We start from the raw sequence: 19,692 nt of genomic DNA on the forward strand, positions 1-19,692 counted from the left end.
CTCCTGGTGAAAGGTTCTTACAAAATCTGATTGCAAAAAGAAATGGCTTGATTTGTTCAACAGGCAGGGATGGCACCAAACATCTGGTTTACTGGTCTAAAATCGTTGATAATAACGCTGTCCTTCCCCCCCCCCCTTTTCTTGGTATTACTTTATTCAGAGCCGCCCAGAAACTTAACCTGTCCTCGAAGAGAAAGAAGCATCATGCGCCTTTGCTACACTCCCATGACTTCTCAGTCTATGCCACTAATTTTAGTGGCATCCTGCGGATGTGTCCTCCTCCAGCACCACCATGCCTTTTAAGAGCTGTGTCGAAAGTCAAAGAAAATCCAGGGATTGGGAAGGTATTTGAAGATCTCCATCTCTTTGTTGTCTCTTAATTAGCTTTTTTTTAAAAAAGGAGAAACCGTTTAAATGTATCTATAATTGAGACCGGATAGCAATGATGTTCCTGTCCTTTAGGAGGCTGATCCAATAACTGTTTGACAAATGTGTAGCCCACATAACTAAGCTGTGGGTGGTTCCAATTCAGGTCACAAGATATGGGTTTCAGTTTGCTGTTGACATCCTTATGCTAAATGATCCTGCATGTCGCAGAAATTTTTTTGGGGGTGGGGGGGATTTTCAGATAGGCTTTCTGTGTCTTTGAAAAGACATGGTAAATTTCCCATTGCAAAAAGGTGATGCATAGATGTATCTGTTAGGACTTGACTAGAGCTCTATGGGCAGCTGTGCCCAAATCTATGTTGCTGCTGCTGGTGGTTGTGATGGTGTGTTCTCCAGCTCAGGATCTCTAATGTCAGTTGCTAGAATTGGAGCTGAGAACAGCTGGAAAGCTAAAATGTGAAGTACAAAAGGAAGAAGAACTTCTTGCTGGTGTGAGCCATCCAGCAGTGGAACAGACTGCTTTAGACGTTGGTGGACTCTCCCTTGTTAGAGGTTTTTGAACAGAGACAGGATGGCCACCTATCAGTGAGGCTGTAGTGATGGGTTTCGTGGGCAAGATGACCTTTGAGATCCCTTCTATCTGGATGCTTCCAGACTTTTGCTATATTTTGTTTGTGTGTGTGGGGGGGGAGGAATTCAATAACATATTGGCAAATTCAGGTTGTGCAATGATAGTTGATTGGAAGGTCTTGTGCAACAAACCCACTTCCCCTGAAAATAAAACTTTTTTCAATAAGGAAAGTGACCAGAAAATGCATTGGAAAGTGTGCTTTAACATCTGCTTCGATGCAATGTCATCTAACCTCCCCGCAAACAAATCAGAACCAATGCTCAATAAGCAGGTTGTCTAGAAGTGCCATCTGTGATACTGTAAGATACTAGAGCTGGTCCAAAGCATGAAACCTAACTTTTTTCAACAGTGTTGGGAGAAGGGGGTAGTAAAGAGCACAGCCGAAGCCTGGCTTTTCTTTAGGAGTGAGGAGGTGAATTTGATACATTTTTGGGAGGGGGAACCTTATCTGTGTAATCAGAGGTGGCAGAGGGTTTCCTTAAGCTTTTCTTCCTTTTGAAAAAGTTTTGCTGCCACTTGAAGTGGCACAAGAACTCCAGTAAGCAGCCCATTGGTTGTCTCTGCCCTATAAATGGGCACTATATTATTGTTGGTAAAAGAAAAGGTGGCTGCCTTTGCTGGAGAATTTTGTATTTCTCCTTTGGTTCTTTTGCTGGGGATCCTTGAATAAAAATTTTGAAGACACAGGCTTGGAGCAAAAAGGTAGGCCTTTATTGGATGACAAGTGTACACTTGGTCAGTCTCCCTCCTAGTGAGTGGAGAACTGCAACTTGGCACTCTTTGCCTGGGGTTTTTATACATTTCAGGACAAAGACTTTATCTACCAATCAGGATTTAACACATCAGAATGACACAGACATGATAGTATTACACAGGCATTTTGCATAGGCATTGCATAGGTACTGTACTTCTCTGCATTGTGTTCTAGTGAATTTGGCAATGTTCAGTATTTCACATGAAAGTACAGTTTCACAGTGAGCTAAGCACTCCAGCTAGTGAGCAAGCAATTTAGTTACGCATTTTATTACTGCAATTCTTTCTTTCCACATCTCAGGGATACTGAGATGTTCTGCACAGTGTTATCTATTATTTTGAGTACAAATAGTGCCAAACAAACCAGTACAGTAAAGGGAGACAGCTCCAAAGAGAAAAGGCTCTGGCTTCCTAAAGGTAAAGGTGTCCCCGCACTTATAGTGCGAGTCGTTTCCGACTCTTAGGGTGACATCTTGCGACATTTACTAGGCAGACCGTATATATGGGGTGGGATTGCCAGTTCCTTCCCCGGCCTTTCTTTACCCCCCAGCGTATGCCGGGTACTCATTTTACCGACCACGGATGGATGGAAGGCTGAGTGGACCTCGACCCCTTTTACCGGAGATTCGACTTCCTCCCGTTGGAATCGAACTCCGGCCGTGAGCAGAGCTTCGGCTGCGTTACCGCCTCTTACCACTCTGCACCACAGAAGGACTGGCTTCCTAATAAACTATTAAAATGTTATGAACCTTTATAGCTTTATGAAATAATATATTTTGCTTATTGTTTGTGTATATTGAATTCCCCATTAGCCATACATGTATGTATATATAAAATTCCCCATCACCTTTACTGGCCAGCAGCCACAGCAGTGGTGTGGAACAGGCCACAGCTTACTGCCTAGTCAGTAACTAAGAATGGTCCATGTAGGAGTAAAGAAGGGAAGGATCTAACATCCTCCCTGGTTCCCTGGATTTTCAAATGACTGCAAGAGCTTGGTAGCAAGTATCAGCCCTGCAGTGACACCCATTTAAGCTTCATTTGAGGCATTCTGGCTTGTCTTCTGTGAGAGAGAAGATGCCCGATGAAATGGGTCATTGGTCTGTATCAGTAAGGGATCCCTGTATGATCTTTAGTTAAGGAAGGAAGTGATGTTTCCAGGTTGCTTTCTTAGAGAAAGGGCTCTTGCAGATTGTGCTCAGTGTTGAAGATTTTGCTAGCCACACCAATCTGAGGCCCAGTTACTTTTCTCTTGAAGGGCTGAGATACAGTATGTCCAGCTGCCAAATACCCCCTATTGCATGTCTTTATTTGGTCCTGCCCCAGTTGGAAAATCCCATGGGAATTCCCTTTCAAGAGCCCAGATGTGGGCCACAGTCCCATTCTTTCACACTTGGAGGACCTTCTGCTCTAAAGCTGCTTTCTAATCTACCTTCACCTGTCCTCTGTCCTCTGCTGGACATCTGATGAGTTGGGATCCTCAGTCCCTGTTTGTTGGAGCTGACTACAGGTTTTCAGTATTGTAAAAGATCTCAAAAAGAATAGGCACAAGAGTTGCTCCACTGACAAGAGGCACTAATTTTGACTTGTCATTTGTTAATTTGATTACATAATTTATGTCCCACACCTTCAACATAAATTTATGTTCCAGGGTGGCTAACCGAGTAGCAAGAAAAAAAAAGTATGACGATGATGAAAGCAAAAAAGTATGATGATGATAATGGTAATAGCTAATCAAGCATATTATATGTATATACATTATTTATCATATTTATATCCTACCTTGCCTCCAAGGTTCTCAGGGCAGTGTACACAGGGTTTTTCTAATTTTTATCATTACAACCCCCTTCATAGGAACATAAGAAGAGCCGTGCTGGATCAAGCCAAGAGCCCACCTAGTCCAAAATCCTGTTTTTACAGTGGCCAACCAAATACTCACAAGCAAAACATAAGTGTAATAGCAAGCTCACCCACTTATGATTCCCAGTAACCGGTACACAGAGGCATACTGCTTCCAACAGTGATGGTAGGACATAGTAGTCACTGATAGCCTTATCCTCCACTAATTTGTCCCTTCTTTGAGGGAGGTTAGACTTAAAGACAGTCGTCATCCTCAAGTGAGTTTCATTGCTAAACAGAGATTTAAACCCAGTCCCCACATTCAGCACTACTTCAATTTCTCTCTCTCTCTCTCTCTCTCTCTCTCTCTCTCTCTCTCTCTCGTGGGGTTGGGGACAGTATTATGCAGTTCCATTCTTTGAAGGTTTTTAAAATTCCTTGAAGGCCTGTCACCAGCACGGTATACTTTACTGGTTGAAATACTGCCTCAGGGTTTGGGGGCTAAACCAGGTGATCCACTGGATTCCTCCGAGCTCTCTGTTACCATGACCCCATGCTTTGTGTTTTTGCTATGGAAGAGACTTGCAGGAGCACTCCTAGGTCCTCAAAATATAGTACAAAATACAGTAAATAGACTAATGGTGGAAAATATGGATGATTTTGTCCTGTGAGATGGATTAGGATTCTGGAGGACAGAAGAGAAAATTAACATTGGCTTATTTCCATATTCTTGAAACATGTTTAGATATATTTTTTTTGCCTAACTGCAAGGGGGAGGTGGTAAAACACATCCTGTAGCAATGCATGTTCAAGTGTTCTACACACCCCTCTCCCTTTTTGGAGTGTTTATAGGACAGAGTTGGAGGGTGTTCAAGAATTATACTTCGAAGGATGGGCTTCCTTTTCTCTTTGCTTACTTATACGAAGTGCTTTGTCCTTGCAACCCCATTTTGCAGAAGACGAATTAATTTGGGTTGATATGAGAAGCACTGCAGCAAGGCACCTGTAAATGCACTGAGAGCTCAAGTGTTATGCATCTTCCTTTTATATTTCTTTGGTTCTCCTAACTGCTGAGTCTTCATTGTTTGTGCAGAGTATGTGCCCCTTGAAGCTAAGCACCCCTTCGCTAAGGTTTCCATCAGCAAGTTTCTATGTGTTTCTTGCTAGTTCTCAAGATACGGGAGCAGAATGATGTGATACCATACCGCACATCTATCTTATGAGCTCAGGGCAGCATCCTTGATATACATGACCTGTGTTCCTCGCCTGGATCTTACACATTTCTGGTGCTGTGGTGTTATTAATTAGTTAATTAGTTAGAATCCTACCCTTTATTTGGGCTATGGTATAGAGGGGGAGACAGTAATCTTGGGCTCTCTATTGACTTTCTGCTTGCACCACCTCTTTTGCTAGAATCACGTTATGCCATCATCAACAGCTCTTCCCATTCCATGGGTAGAGCTCTACCCAGATTTTTCTTCATACTGGCAATTTGCCACTAGCATAAGGGTTTTACTGCTGTTGCAGTGATGTTGTTAACATTGGTGCTGATTTCCTACATTAGCATCTTTGAGCTTCACCGACACAGGGGGGATTGGGAATAATCCTGTCACTGCCCAGGAACATAAATCGGAGATAGGATTGCACAGCTTCTTGATTTTCACTGCGTCCTCAGTTCTTCTTTGCAATACATTTTGCCATGAAGACTCTGAGAGATTATTGTTGATTACATAAACATACATACAGAAAAGCCAGTCTTGGGGGTTTCTTTGATTTGAGTACAGAATCTAAGCATGTGTTATTCTTTAGCAGATTAGGCCCCTATTGATTAGATTACTGTCATTCATTGGATTTGTCCCCTCTTGTGAAATAGCTTCTTTTTTTAAAAAAAAAAAACACTAATAAAAGAGCACAAGAACGAAAGAAACATTACAGCTTGCAAGAATTTTCCCCCAGTGTGTGTATCTCTAAATTACCTTGTCAGATGAAAGCTTGCTCTATGATTGAGCTAGAGAAAAGGTTACTGCTTTAAACTTCAGAACTGTGGGCATTTCTGGAGAGCTGAAAAAGGACTTCGACTTGTGTTAACATTTTAAGCACAGTTATGACAGAATTAATTCATGGAACCATAGAGCTGGAAAGAGCTAATTTAGTGCTGTTGTCAGCAGCTAGATTTGCCGTAAGACTACTTTGAGAAAGGCCAAGTTCTCCATCTCCAGCAACCTCCAAAGTGACATTCCAGTAAGCCCCATTGCCATAGCTGCCACTCCCTCCGCACCTTCTAGGTTGATAACTGTGAGGCTCTGTAGTCCCCAATCTACTGCAAGTCATTCACACGTCAAAAATGTATGCTATCATAATGCAGTTGAAAAGTTTGCTGTTGTTGTTATGTGCCTTCAAGTCGATTACGACTTATGGTGACCCTATGAATCAATGACCTCCAATAGCATCTGTCATGAACCACCCTATTCAGATCTTGTAAGTTCAGGTCTGTGACTTCCTTTATGGAATCAATCCATCTGTTGTTTGGTCTTCCTCTTTTTCTACTTCCTTCTGTTTTTCCCAGCATTATTGTCTTTTCTAGTGAATCGTTTCTTCTCATGATGTGTCCAAAGAATGATAACCTCAGTTTCATCATTTTAGGTTCGAGTGACAGTTCTGGTTTAATTTGTTCTGACACCCAATTATTTGTCTTTTTCACAGTCCATGGTATGCTCAAAGCTCTCCTCCAACACCACATTTCAAATGAGTTGATTTTTCTCTTACCCACTTTTTTCACTATCCAACTTTCACATTCATACATAGAGATCGGAAATACCATGGTCTGAATGTTCCTGACTTTAGTGTTCAGTGATACATTTTGCATTTGAGGAGTTTTTCTAGTTCTCTCATAGCTGCCCTCCCCAGTCCTAGCCTTCTTTTGGACTATTGTCTCCATTTTCGTTAATGACTGTGCCGAAGTATTGATAATCCTTGACAAGTTCAATGTCCTCATTGTCACCTTTAAAATTACATAAATCTTCTGTTGTCAGCTTTTGTGCTTTCCTCTTTAACTTTCATCAGCATTTGTTTCAAATAATTTCTGGTTTCTGCTAGTAGCACGGTATCGCCTGCATATCTTATATTATTGATATTTCTCCCTCCAGTTTTCACACCTCCTTCATCTTGGTCCAGTCCCGCTTTCCGTATCATATAGATTAAACAAATAGGGTGATAAAATACACCCCTGTCTCACACCCTTTCCGATTGGGAACCAATTGGTTTCTCCATATTCTCTTGTCCAGAATATAGGTTGCGCATCAGGACAATCAGATGCCGTGGCACCCCCATTTCTTTTAAAGCATTCCATAGTTTTTCATGATCTACACAATCAAAGACTTTGCTGTAATCTATAAAGCACAGGGTGATTTTCTTCTGAAATTCCTTGGTCCGTTCCATTATCCAACGTATGTTTGCGATATGATCTCTGGTGCCTTTTCCCTTTCTAAATCCAGCTTGGGTGTCTAGCATTTCTCGCTCCATATAAGGTAAGAGCTTTTGTTGTAGAATCTTGAGCATTCCTTTACTTACATGGGATATTAAGGGAATAGTTCGATAATGACTGCATTCCCTGGGATCCCCTTTCTTTGGAATTGAGATATATTGAACACTTCCGGTCTGTGGGCCATTGTTTAGTTTTCCATATTTCTTGATAAATTTTTGTCAAAATTTGGACAGATTCAGTCACAGTAGCTTGTAGCAACTCTATTGGTATGCCATCTATTCCTGGTGATTTGTTTCTTCCAAGTATTTTAAGAGCAGCTTTCACCTCGCATTCTAACATTTCTGGTTCTTCATCATACAGTTCCTCCATGAATGAATCTGTCGTCCTTGCATCTCTTTTATAGAGTTCTTCAGTGTATTGCTTCTATTTTCCTTTTATTTCATTTCGTTCAGTCAGTGTGTTCCCCTGTTGATTATTCAACATCCCTATTCTTGGTTTAAATTTCCCTTTCATTTCTCTAATCTTTTGGAATAGAGCTCTTGTTCTACTCTTTTTGTTGTCCTCTTCTATTTTTATACAGTAGCTATTGTAATAATTCTCTTTGTCCCTACATACTAGTTGCTGTATTGTTGCATTTAGGGTTCTGACATGTTTCTGTCTCCTTTTGCTTTTGCTTTCCTTCTCTCTTTAACCATTTTAAGAGTTTCTTCAGTCATCCATTGAGGACTTTCTATCTTTTTAACTAGAGGTATTGTCTTTTTGCATTCTTCCCTGATAATGTCTCTGACTTCAGTCCATAGTTCTTCTGGTTCTCTGTAAACTAAGTTTAAAGCCTCAAACCTGTTCCTTATTTGATCTCTATATTCTTCTGGGATGTTATTTAAATTGTATTTTGGCATTATGATTGCTTTGTTGGTCTTCTTTAGCTTTACTCTGATTTTTGATATGACCAGTTCATGATCTGTACCGCAGTCTGCTCCTGGTCTTGTTTTTGCAGAAAGTATGGAACTTCTCCATCTTCTGATACCAATTATATAATCAGTTTGATTCCTATATTGACCATTTGATGATGTCCATGTGTACAGTCGTTTCAGTGGCTCAAAAAATGTGTTTGCAATAAACAAATTACTGGCTTCACAAAATAGTCTTTCTCCTGCTTCATTTCTATCTCCTAAGCCCCATTTCCCCACAATTCGTAGTTCTTCTCTGTTCCCTACTTTTGCATTCCAGTCCCCCATGATTTTCAGCACATCTTGTTTGAGCGTGTGATCAATTTCTTCCTGTACTTCTGTGTAAAATCTCTCCAATTCTTCTTCTGAGTTTGCCGTCAGAGCAGAGACTTGGATGATGGTTATGTTAATAGATTTCCCGTTTAATCTCATTGATATGACTTGCTCAGACCTTGCGTTGTAGCTCCTAATTGCTTTTGCTACATCACTTCTCATTATGAAAGCAACTCCATTTCTTCTTAATTTCTCATTTTCTGCATAAAATATTTTGTAGTTGCCTGATTGAAAATGTCCCATTCCCATCCATTTTAAATCACTCACCACAAGTATTGTAGAATCATAGAATAGTAGTAGAGTTGGAAGGGGCCTATAAGGCCATCAAGTCCAACCCCCTGCTCAATACAGGAATCCAAATCAAGGTATTCCCGACAGATGGCTGTCCAGCTGCCTCTTGAATGCCTCCAGTGTTGGAGAGCCCACTACCTCTCTAGGTAATTGGTTCCATTGTCGTATGGCTCTGACAGTTAGGACGTTTTTCCTGATGTCCAGTCAAAATCTGGCTTCCTGCAACTTGAGCTCATTATTCCGTGTTCTGTACTCTGGGATGATTGAGAAGAGATCCCGGCCCTCCTCTGTGTGACAACCTTTCATGTACTTGAAGAGTGCTATCATATCTCCCCTCAGTCTTCTCTTCTCCAGGCTAAACATGCCCAGTTCTTTCAGTCTCTCCTCACAGGGCTTAGTTTCTAGACCCCTGATCATCCTTGTTGCCCTCCTCTGAACCTGTTCCAGTTTGTCTGCATCCTTCTTGAAGTGCGGAGACCAGAACTGGACACAGTATTCAAGATGAGGCATAACCAGTGCTGAATAGAGGGCAACTAATACTTCACACGATTTGGAAACTATACTTCTGTTAATGCAGCCTAATATAGCGTTTGCCTTTTTTGCAGCCACATCACACTGTTCGCTCATATTCAGCTTGTGATCAACGACAATTCCAAGATCCTTCTCACATGTCGTATGGCTGAGCCAAGTATCCCCCATCTTTATATCTGTGCATTTGGTTTCTTTTTCCTAAGTGTAGAACTTTGCATTTATCCCTGTTGAATTTCATTCTGTTATTTTCAGCCCAATGTTCCAGCCTATCAAGGTCCCTTTGAGTTTTCTTTCTATCTTCCATGGTATTAGCTATGCCCCCCGAACTTTGTATCATCTGCATATTTGATAAGCATGCTCTGTATCTCCGAATCCAAGTCATTAATAAAAATGTTGAAGAGCACTGGGCCCAGGACCTCGTTACTTCCACCCAGTTTGAGAATGAACCATTGATAAGCACTCTTTGAGTACTATTCTGGAGCATACTGTGGATCCACCTGACAGGTGTCCCATTCAGCCCACATTTGGCTAGCTTGCTAATCAGAATATCATGGGGCACTTTGTCAAAAGCTTTGCTGAAGTCAAGATATATTATGTCCCCTGCATTCCCACAGTCTACAAGGGGGGTTACCTGATCAAAAAAAGATATAAGATTAGTTTGGCAGGATTTGTTCTTCATAAATCCATGTTGGCTCCTAGTAATCACTGCATTGTTTTCAAGGTGCTTGCAGATTGACTGCTTCATAATCTGCTCCAGAGTTTTTCCAGGGATTGATGTTAGGCTGACTGGTCTGTAGTTCCCCAGTTCCTCCTTTTTGAAGATAGGGACAACATTAGCTCTCCTCCAGTCATCTGGCACTTCACCAGTCCTCCACGATTTCGCAAAGATAATAGAGAGCGGTTCTGAGAGTTCTTCAGCCAGGTCCTTTACTACTCTAGGATGCAGTTTATCGGGCCCTGCCAATTTGAACTCATTCAAAGTGATTAGATATTCCTTGACCGTTTGTCTGTCAAGCTCCAGCTCCAATCCTGGCCCTTCTAGTTCATGTTTCCCGGGAGGATCATAGACCCTTTTTTGGGAGAAGACTGAGCCAAAGTAGGAATTGAGCACTTCTGCCTTTTCTTTGTCATCTGTTATCATTTTGCCTTCCTCATTGAGCAGCTGTGCCACCATTTCTTTTCTCTGAAATTTACTATGGATGTACCTGAAGAAAGCTTTTTTGTTGCTTTTAGCATCTCTTGCTAACCTCAGCTCATTCTCAGCTTTAGCCTTCCTGACACCATCCCTGCAATTCCGTGATACCTGCCTGTACTCTTCTTTTGTGGCCTGGACTTCTTTCCACTTCCTGTATGCATCCTTTTTTTGTTTTTTGTTGATACGTTCCATTTCTTGCTTGACAATTTCTAATTTTCCCTGGTTCATGCTTCTCACATTCCATGTTTCAATTGTGTGCGTCGTACAACTCCAGACTCTCTTTTTGCATCTGTGCGCATCAGCCTCTGGGCTTCCTTTCGGCTTTGACCCAGCTGCGTCAGTCACAGCGCTACTCGTACTTGTCCTTTGTTCTTCCCCAGTAGCTGGGTGAGTGCCTTCTGACCTGGGGGTCTCATCTTCCAATACTATCTCGTGTTGCATTTTGGATACTCTGTTCATAGGGTTTTCGTGGTAAGAGATATTGAGAGGTGGTTTACCATTGCCTTCCTCTGAGTTTGGATACATCTTAGTCTGGTGTCTCAGCTTTGACCATTCCTCCTTGGGTGCCCCTGCTAGGAGTCTAGCCTCTTGGTGTAGACTCCTGACAGCATTGCTCTCAGTTTCTTCAACACTCTCAAACCCCCTCACCACGTTAAGGTGTGCATCCTAGAGTTGGAAAGTACCCAGCCACATACTCCAGAGCTGGGGAACCTGTGGCCCTTCAGTTGTTGTTGGGCTCTAGCTCTCATCAGCCTCAGCCAGCATGTCCAACAGTCAGGGATGATATACTCCAACAACATCTAGAGGGGCGCAGGTTCCCCATCCCTGATCTAGTCCATCACATGGCAAGATGTTTTATGCCTGATAAAAAATCCTAAAGAGGTGCCAGCTAGCTTATTTTGACTCTCTCCAAAGAAGGGGATTTTATCTATTTATATATATTCCGCTGTTCCTCCCAGAAGGAGCCCAGGGCAGCAATCAAAAACATTAAGCACAGTTTAAAACATCGTAAAAACTAAAGAGGTTAAAACATCTTAAAACAAAACATCTTAAAAACATCTTCGAAAAACAATGTTAAAAACATCTTTAAAAGCAGTTCCAGCACAGATGCAGACTGGGATAAGGTCTCTACTTAAAAGGCTTGTTGAAAGAGGAAGGTCTTCAGTAGGCGCTGAAAAGATAACAGAGATGGTGCCTGTCTAATATTTAAGGGGAGGGAATGCCAAAAGGTCGGTGCTACATGTCCACTTCCTATGTTGTGTGGAACAGGCCTACTGATAAGATGGTATCTGCAGAAGGCCCTCACCAGCAGAGCATAGTGATCGACTGGGTATATAATTGTCTAGACAATTTGCTTTGTTGGTGGACTACTCTCTTTATCATATGCATAACATAAATTTCATAGCTTCCTCGTGAATTACTGTAGCAAAAGATGGATTTCTAGGTCTCTACGTCTTTTCTGTTGCATATTGAACAGAACATTAATCAGGTTATAAAGAACTTAGAGCCAGACAGCTTGCCCACCTAGCCAAGTATTATCTGTTCAGATTGGCAGTTACTTTCCAAGCTGGTCTTCTCCTTGAAATCCTTTAACTGACGGTGCCAGCAATTTTACCCTGGATAATCTGTATGCTTTTAACTTGGATTGTTGCATTGAGCAGGGGGTTGCACTCAGTGGCCTTATAGCCCCCTTCAGAGCTTTGAAGATTACTTTTAAAAAGTAATAAATTACAGTTACAGTTACATGGCCCAAAAAAGTAGTAATTATGGTTATAATTGCAATTGCTCTGAAAGTAACTGCTTACTTTACTTTTCCTCCAAAGTAATACAATTACATTTCAGTTACTTAAAAAAAAACGCCTACAAGATGCTGGCCTTGGCTGCTACACATCTAAGTAGCCTAAAACAACATTAAAAATAAACAAATGCATACAGAGGTAGTAGAATAATTATTTTTATTCATAAGATAGCAATGGTGGTCTCTCCGCTGATAAGGGTGGTGGGGAGGGAGACTGAGGCCACTACTCAGATCTTTGCACGCCAAACCAAGTGCAACCCCCCACTCAGCCAGCCAGCATAATCTCTCTCACTTAACCAGCTCCCAGACCCTGCCCTGCCACCAACTAAGGGACTCACTCAAGGAAACATTTTCCCTTGAGATGCAAAAAAGTAAAAAAAAAATGTAAATGCAGCACAGTAGCCAGAGAGGGTGGTGGAGGCCACTTTGTGTGCCAAGTGCAAACACAGTATACACACACACACACATTGTCATCTTTCACCTCCACAGTTCTTTATCTCCATTCTGCTGCTGCCTCCTTCTCCTCCTTTATCCATGTTCTTGACCTCCGGATCCTTTTTCCCTCCACTCCATTCTTCACCACCACTATCCATTTTTTAAATAATTGTTTTCTCCACTCCACCCCGTCTCACTCTCCGCCTCCTCCCTCGTCGCCTCCTGCCCATCCACAGAGCATGAGGAAAGAGCGACACTGCACAGAAGCCCAGTTTGAGGCACATGATTTTCATCCACAAATCAGAGGAGCAGAAGACTTCCCCTGCTCCCCCCCAAGTAATGCCCAAAAGTAATTCTGGAAACGTTACAATTACTCTACAAAAGTAGTAAAATTACTCCTAGTTCTATTACAATCAAACTGTAGGAATTACCCATTCGTTACTCAAAAAAGTAATGAATTACGTTACTTGTAGCTAGTTACTTCCAAGCTCAGGGCCCCTTCCAAATCTACTACTCTATAATTCCATGATCTGCAAGCAAATCATGGAATTGAGTTGAGTTGAGCCACTGCAAGACTCCCAAAACTGTATTCTGTAACTCCCTGCTGCTGCTAAATGGGCAAAGGCAAGCACCCCTCGTGCACTGCTGCTTTGCTCCATTCCTTTGGGATTAAGTCGTTAGAATGCAAGAGATACAAAGAAGATGACTGGCTGTGGGCAAAACAAGATTAAAAGGAGACACCAGTCATCCTCTTTCAAGAGGTTCACAATATACATTTTGAAAAATTAACCCTCCATTGCAGTTTGTAATTGTAAAGGATTTCAAAATGCAGGAGAGTATGTTAGGAATATATTTAGAAGTATATTGGGGGTGAGGAGATATTCAGGTAACAAAGGGCTGAACTACATGGGATGTGAGAAAAAATTCTAAATGGATTTCCTGACATTTTATTCTTTGGCAAGAAGCAACCATGTAGGAGCCTGATTTGGATTTGGGCCGTATTGAGGAACAGCAGTTAATCCTTTCCTGTGATTCCAACTTTCTCTCCAGTTCAGATTCCATTCCCTCCCGCAGTGGCTAGTAGCAGCTTCTGGGGGAACGTTTCAATCAGAGAAACAGCACACAGGAAAAGATTAATTTAGGCCCCCATTTGACTTGAAAGAAAAAGATGTCAGGGGCTCTTATTAAGGATTTTCCTTTACCTTGCTTTGTTTGCTTCAAAAGCACCTAGGAAGTGACATATATATCTCATTCATTCGTTCATTCATTCATTCATTCATTCATAACTACTTGATATTTTTTTAAAAGTAAGTGGAGTACAGACAATACAAATCAACATAAAAACAGTAAAAAATATCATAAAAGCAGAGATAAAAACAGAAATTCAGTGGCACAGGTTCTTATGGATCAGGGGAAGCCTGCGAAAAAGATATGTCATAAGATATCTGAAGCAAATAATTGATGAATCTTCATGTGTCAGTGAAATTGTGCCCACTTTTTCAGTGGATGTTTCCAGTGGAAGTAAGGGGCTGGAAGAATATATTCAGGAATTGTTTAAAGACTGCAAGATAAATGCAAGTACACATAATCATAATCTCTCAGTGGCATTTGATACCATTGACCATGGTATCCTTCTGGGCCGACTTGGTAAGATGGAGGAACTGTTTTACAGTGGTTCCGATCCTATCTCCAGGGTCGCTCTCAGAGAATAGCATTGGGTGACTGTCTTTCAGCCCCCTGGCAGTTGTTCTGTGGGGTGCCGCAGGGTACCATCTTGTTCCCCATGCTGTTTAACATCTATATGAAGCCCTTGGGTGCGGTCATCAGGAGCTTTGGGGTGAGGTGTCAGCAGTATGCTGACGATACCCAGCTCTATTTCTCCATAACATCTGAATTGGGAGAGGCCATGCAAGCCCTGGACCTCTGCCTGGATTGGGTAGTGGGCTGGATGAAGGCCAATCAACTGAGTCTGAATCCTAGCAAGACAGAGGCTGTGTGGGTTGGTGGTTCCCGAGTTCGAATAATTGGTCAGTTGCCTGCTTTGGACAGGGTCGTACTCCCTCTGAAAGAGCAGTTCCGTAGTCTGGGGGTGCTCCTGGATCCATCTTTGTCACTAGAGGCCCATGTGATTTCCGTGGTTAGGAGTGCCTTTTACCAGCTTTGGCTGATAAGACAGCTGCTGCCGTTTCTGGACCGGGATAGCCTGACCACTGTTGTCCACGCTCTGGTAACCTCCAGGCTGGATTACTGTAAGCTCTATGTGGGGCTGTCCTTGAGGTTGGTTCAGAAGCTGCAGCTGGTGCAAAATGTGGCGGCAAGACTGCTCACTGGGGCAGGGTATCACCAACATGTCACCCCTCTGCTGAAAGAATTGCACTGGCTGCCCATTTGCTACCGGGCCAAGTTCGAGGTTCTAGTTTTGGTGTACAAAGTCCTATACAGCTCTGGACCAGGATACCTGAAAGACCGTCTTATCCCTTATAAACCCAATCGATCACTGCGCTCTGCAGGTGAGGGCCTGTTGCAGATACCATCTTATCAGGAGGTTCGTTCTGCACAATATAGGACACAGACCTTTAGTGTGGTGGTACCTACCCTGTGGAATTCCCTCCCCTTAGATATTAGGCAGGCGCCATCTCTGTTATCTTTTTGGCGCCTTTTGAAGACTTTCCTCTTTCAACAAGCCTTTTAAGTTGAGACCTTATCCCAGTCTGTCTCTATGTTGGAATTGCTTTTTAATATATATATTAACAATATGTTTTAACCCTTTTTTAAAAGATATTCTTAAAGCTCTTTTTAATGTATTTTTTAATGTTTTGTTTTAATGTATTTTAAGGTCTGTTTGTTTTGTTTTAATGTATTTTAAGGTCTGTTTGTTTTGTTTTAATGTATTTTAAGGTCTGTTTTTATGAAGTTTTAAAGTGTTTTTAGCACTTCTGTTTGCCTCTCTGGGCTCCTGCTGGGAGGAAGGGTGGGATATAAATCAAATAATAAATCAAATAATAAATAAATAAAATAACAGAACCCCAAGAAAGCTTTCTTTTCATAAAAACAAGCTTCAGAAGGGAGCAGTGTTTCCTACCCTCTCCCCCCAGGGTTCCAAACAAATGTACCCTGCATCTTTTCCTTTCTGGCATAAATTCTGTTTCCTTTTCTCTTCTTGACTTTAACTATAGTTTATTACGACATTTATACCGTTTCAATCCAGTTTTAGGCCCGGTTTTGGCACCGAAACAGCCTTGGTCGCCCTGTATGATGACCTATGTCGGGAGAGGGACAGGGGGAGTGTAACTCTGTTGATTCTCCTTGATCTCTCAGCTGCTTTTGATACCATCGACCATGGTATCCTTCTGGGGAGACTCATGGAGTTGGGAGTTGGAGGTACTGCTTGGCAGTGGCTCCGCTCCTACTTGGTGGACCGCCTCCAGAAGGTAGGGCTTGGGGAGCATTGTTCAATACCCTGGACTCTCCATTGTGGAGTCCCGCAAGGATCGGTTCTGTCCCCTATGCTTTTTAACATCTACATGAAGCCGCTGGGTGCGGTCATCAGGAGTTTTGGAGTGCGTTGTCACCAGTATGCTGATGACACGCAACTCTATTTCTCCTTTTCATCTTCATCAGGTGAGGCTGTTAATGTGCTGAACTGTTGCCTGGCCGCGATAATGGACTGGATGAGAGCTAATAAACTGAGGCTCAATCCTGACAAGACTGAGACGCTGTTGGTGAGTGCCTTCTCCGCCCAGATGGTGGATGTTCAACCTGTTCTGGATGGGGTTACACTCCCCCTGAAGGAACAGGTTCATAGCTTGGGGGTTCTTTTCGATCCATTCCTGTCTCTCGAGGCTCAGGTGCCCTCGGTGGCACGGAATGCGTTCTACCACCTTCGTTTGGTAGCCCAGCTACGCCCCTATCTGGAAAGTGATGACCTCACTTCAGTCGTGCGTGCTTTGGTAACCTCTAGATTGGATTACTGCAATGCACTCTACGTGGGGCTGCCTTTGAAGACAGTTCGGAAAATACAGCTAGTGCAAAACGCAGCTGCTAGACTGTTGCCGAGGACCAGGCGGTCCGCACATATAACACCTGTCCTGGCTCGTTTGCACTGGCTTCCTATTTGTTTCCGGGCTAAATTCGAAGTGCTAGTTTTGACTTATAAAGCCTTACACGGCACGGGACCACAATACCTAGTGGAACGCCTCTCCCGATATGAACCTACCCGTTCACTACGTTCAACATCAAAGGCCCTCCTATGAGTCCCGACCCACAGAGAGGCTCGGAGGGTTGTAACAAGATCCAGGGCCTTTTCAGTAGTGGCCCCCGAATTATGGAACAGTCTCCCCGATGAGGTACGCCTGGCGCCTACACTTTTATCTTTTCGGCGCCAGGTTAAAACCTTTTTATTCTCCCAGGCATTTTAACTTAATTTATTTTTTAGCTTTCAATTTATACCAGGCTGTTTTACTGTTTAATATGTATGCTTTTTACTGACCTTTGTAATTTTATTGTATTTTACTCTATGTTGTACACCGCCCTGAGAGCCTTTTGGCTGTGGGCGGTATAGAAATCGAAATAAATAAATAAATAAAATAAATATACAAACCAGGGGTTCTGTGCATCTAAGATTGAAGTAGGTTTCCATACTGGTTAATAGTGCACCCAGTTAAGGTTAACCATGTACATGCAAATATAATGCTAAACAATTTGAAGCTGACAAATGAAGGATAATAATAATAATAATAAAATTTTATTTATGAGTCGCCTATCTGGCCGAATTAACAGCCACTCTAGGCGACGTACATCAATACAATAAAATACAATATAAAACAATGAGGGCCACAATCAATAATTAGACTAAACAGTACAATTCTGATTAATAACAGTATTAAAAGCTAACCCACCCCAGGGATCCCATAGGCCTGCCTGAACAGCCAGGTCTTCAAGGCTCGGCGGAAACCTATCAGGGAGGGGGCATGGCGAAGGTCGAAAGGAAGGGAATTCCAGAGGGTGGGGGAATTCCAGAAGGAAGTGGTGAATTCATACTGCAGAGGAGAGGAGGGAATGCACAAATCCATAGCTCAGCCCTAGCCCCTTAGTCATGACTGGGAGGTTGGTTCTGCCTTGAACCTATAGTTAAATTGATATGGCATTGCTAGTACAAACATCTGAAAGCCCCAAACTCAGATACTATATTCTGTACCTCTGATGTAAGCTACAGCCAAAGCCAACAAGTCATGCTGTGGTTGTTCCTATTTGTTAAATTTGAATCCCAGCTAGGGATGGGAGAGAAATTAGATTCAGTTGGCATTTAAAGCTGGATTTAATCAAATTTGCACTTTCCAAAACAATATGAGAAACAAAACACAGACATCTTTTGAAATTCACACTTATCTATATTTTGCAGTGCAGTTCTCCAACCAAGCAATGCTTACAAAAATGCATCTATTAGAGGAAAGTGCACAAGATGGACATATTAGTGAAAACACCACACAAAAATGCATATGAGGATAAAGTGCTTGCAAAAATGTGTACATTAGTCAAAACTGCATAGAAATATGTATTCTTAGGAGAAATTTGCACTAAAATGCTGAAGAATTTTCATGAGGGTTTTTTTTTAAATCCAGAAATTGCTGCAGAAATGTTGAGAACTGAATTTAAGATTAGAAAGAGATAACCAAAATGGACAGGTCATTCTATCCCTAATCCCAACACAAATGTCCACCAAACGGTGCTCAAGTGCCATCCTAGGCTCCTACTTGAAGGAAGGGCAGGATATAAATAAAATAAATATGCGAGGGGTGAATTTGTACTATAGAAGATAGGAGAGGGAGAGAATGTACAACAGGCCTGCTCCCATTCTGTTAACTGTGCTTGAGAGATTTCTCTGCGCTAGGCTACACACACATAGTATAGAATGCTTTTAGCCCTTTAGATTTGATTCATGTTACATATCAAATTACTTACCTTGTTCCCTAGAAGTGCCAATAACCTCAGAATTCACATCATGTTAGATGGATTTCAGTTAAAAGGCAATGATCCAGCGCTATAGGATTTTTTAAAAAATAAAACCTGAACCATTTCTTCACGTGGTCTTTTTGGGTGCTATTAAACTTAATGTCAGACTAGTAGGAAAGATGTTTGAAAGCCATTTAATATTGCCACCAAAGAAGTTAGATTATGCTCAATTTGTGACGTTAATGTGCTACTTAAGATAATTTATCAGATTGTGGTATTAAAAAAAAGACATTCTTTTTACAACGGCTGCTGCATTGCATTCTAATTCGATTCTCGCACCCATTTGTAGATTAATAAGAAGCTTCCCCCGCCCCATGAAAAATGTTGCTTTTCTTGGGGTTCTATTCAGCACACGCTTTAAAATACAGCATCACTTACCAGAGTAACTGTAAGTGCTTGTCTTATTCCTAAACTCCTGTCAGATTTTCTTTTTTTAAAAAAAAATAATTATTGGAATGACAGAATCCTTTGACGTTAGACATGTGAAGGGTGTGTGTGCGCGCATGCATGCACATGAGTGCATGAAAGAAGGGGAGAGAGAGAGAGAAAAAACTTGAATAATCTAAGAAGGTACTTGGAAAAATCATGTGTATTATCTTTTATCATTTCTTAAATTGACATTTGTGTTGTTTTTATTTTTTATTCCTCTCCCCAAGCCATAACCAAGTTCCGCTAACATGATTTACTGATCCTGTAGATTTTTTCTTAAGCTGCTTGTATACCCTAATCACTTATCCTTATGATAGTTGTTTGATGGATAACAAATAGCTACTTAATTTTGTCATCTTTATTGCCGCTTGTTTCCTAATGACTGGAATGCAGCTTCCAATATAAATCATTTTCCTCACCGAGAAGATTTCAGTCTATGCCTCCAGTTTGGTGAAAGGCATCTCTCTCTCTCTCTCTCTCTCTCTCTCTCTCTCTCCCCCCCTGCTTTGAATGCTGAAGATCCTCAGTAGCACCCCATAAAATGAAAATAATAGTGATCTCCCTCACAGGATTGTTGTGAATCAAAATGAGAGAGAATGATAATAAAACCAACCTAAAATCACT

The 19,692-nt window shown here is 41.8% G+C and overlaps 1 protein-coding gene across 2 annotated transcripts in view; it reads left to right on the forward strand.

Moving 5' to 3' along the window:
• The window catches only part of KIF26A (kinesin family member 26A), a 211,066-nt gene that overhangs the window by 147,636 nt on the left and 43,738 nt on the right, over window positions 1–19,692 (forward strand). For both annotated transcript variants that reach the window (XM_061612286.1, XM_061612287.1), the window contains exon 5: window positions 161–344. In XM_061612286.1, coding sequence (XP_061468270.1) covers window positions 161–344 — 184 coding nt within the window. The remainder of the gene's footprint in view (window positions 1–160; window positions 345–19,692) is intronic.

Source organism: Rhineura floridana, chromosome 2, assembly GCF_030035675.1.
Source record: "Rhineura floridana isolate rRhiFlo1 chromosome 2, rRhiFlo1.hap2, whole genome shotgun sequence".
Lineage (NCBI taxonomy): Eukaryota > Metazoa > Chordata > Lepidosauria > Squamata > Rhineuridae > Rhineura > Rhineura floridana.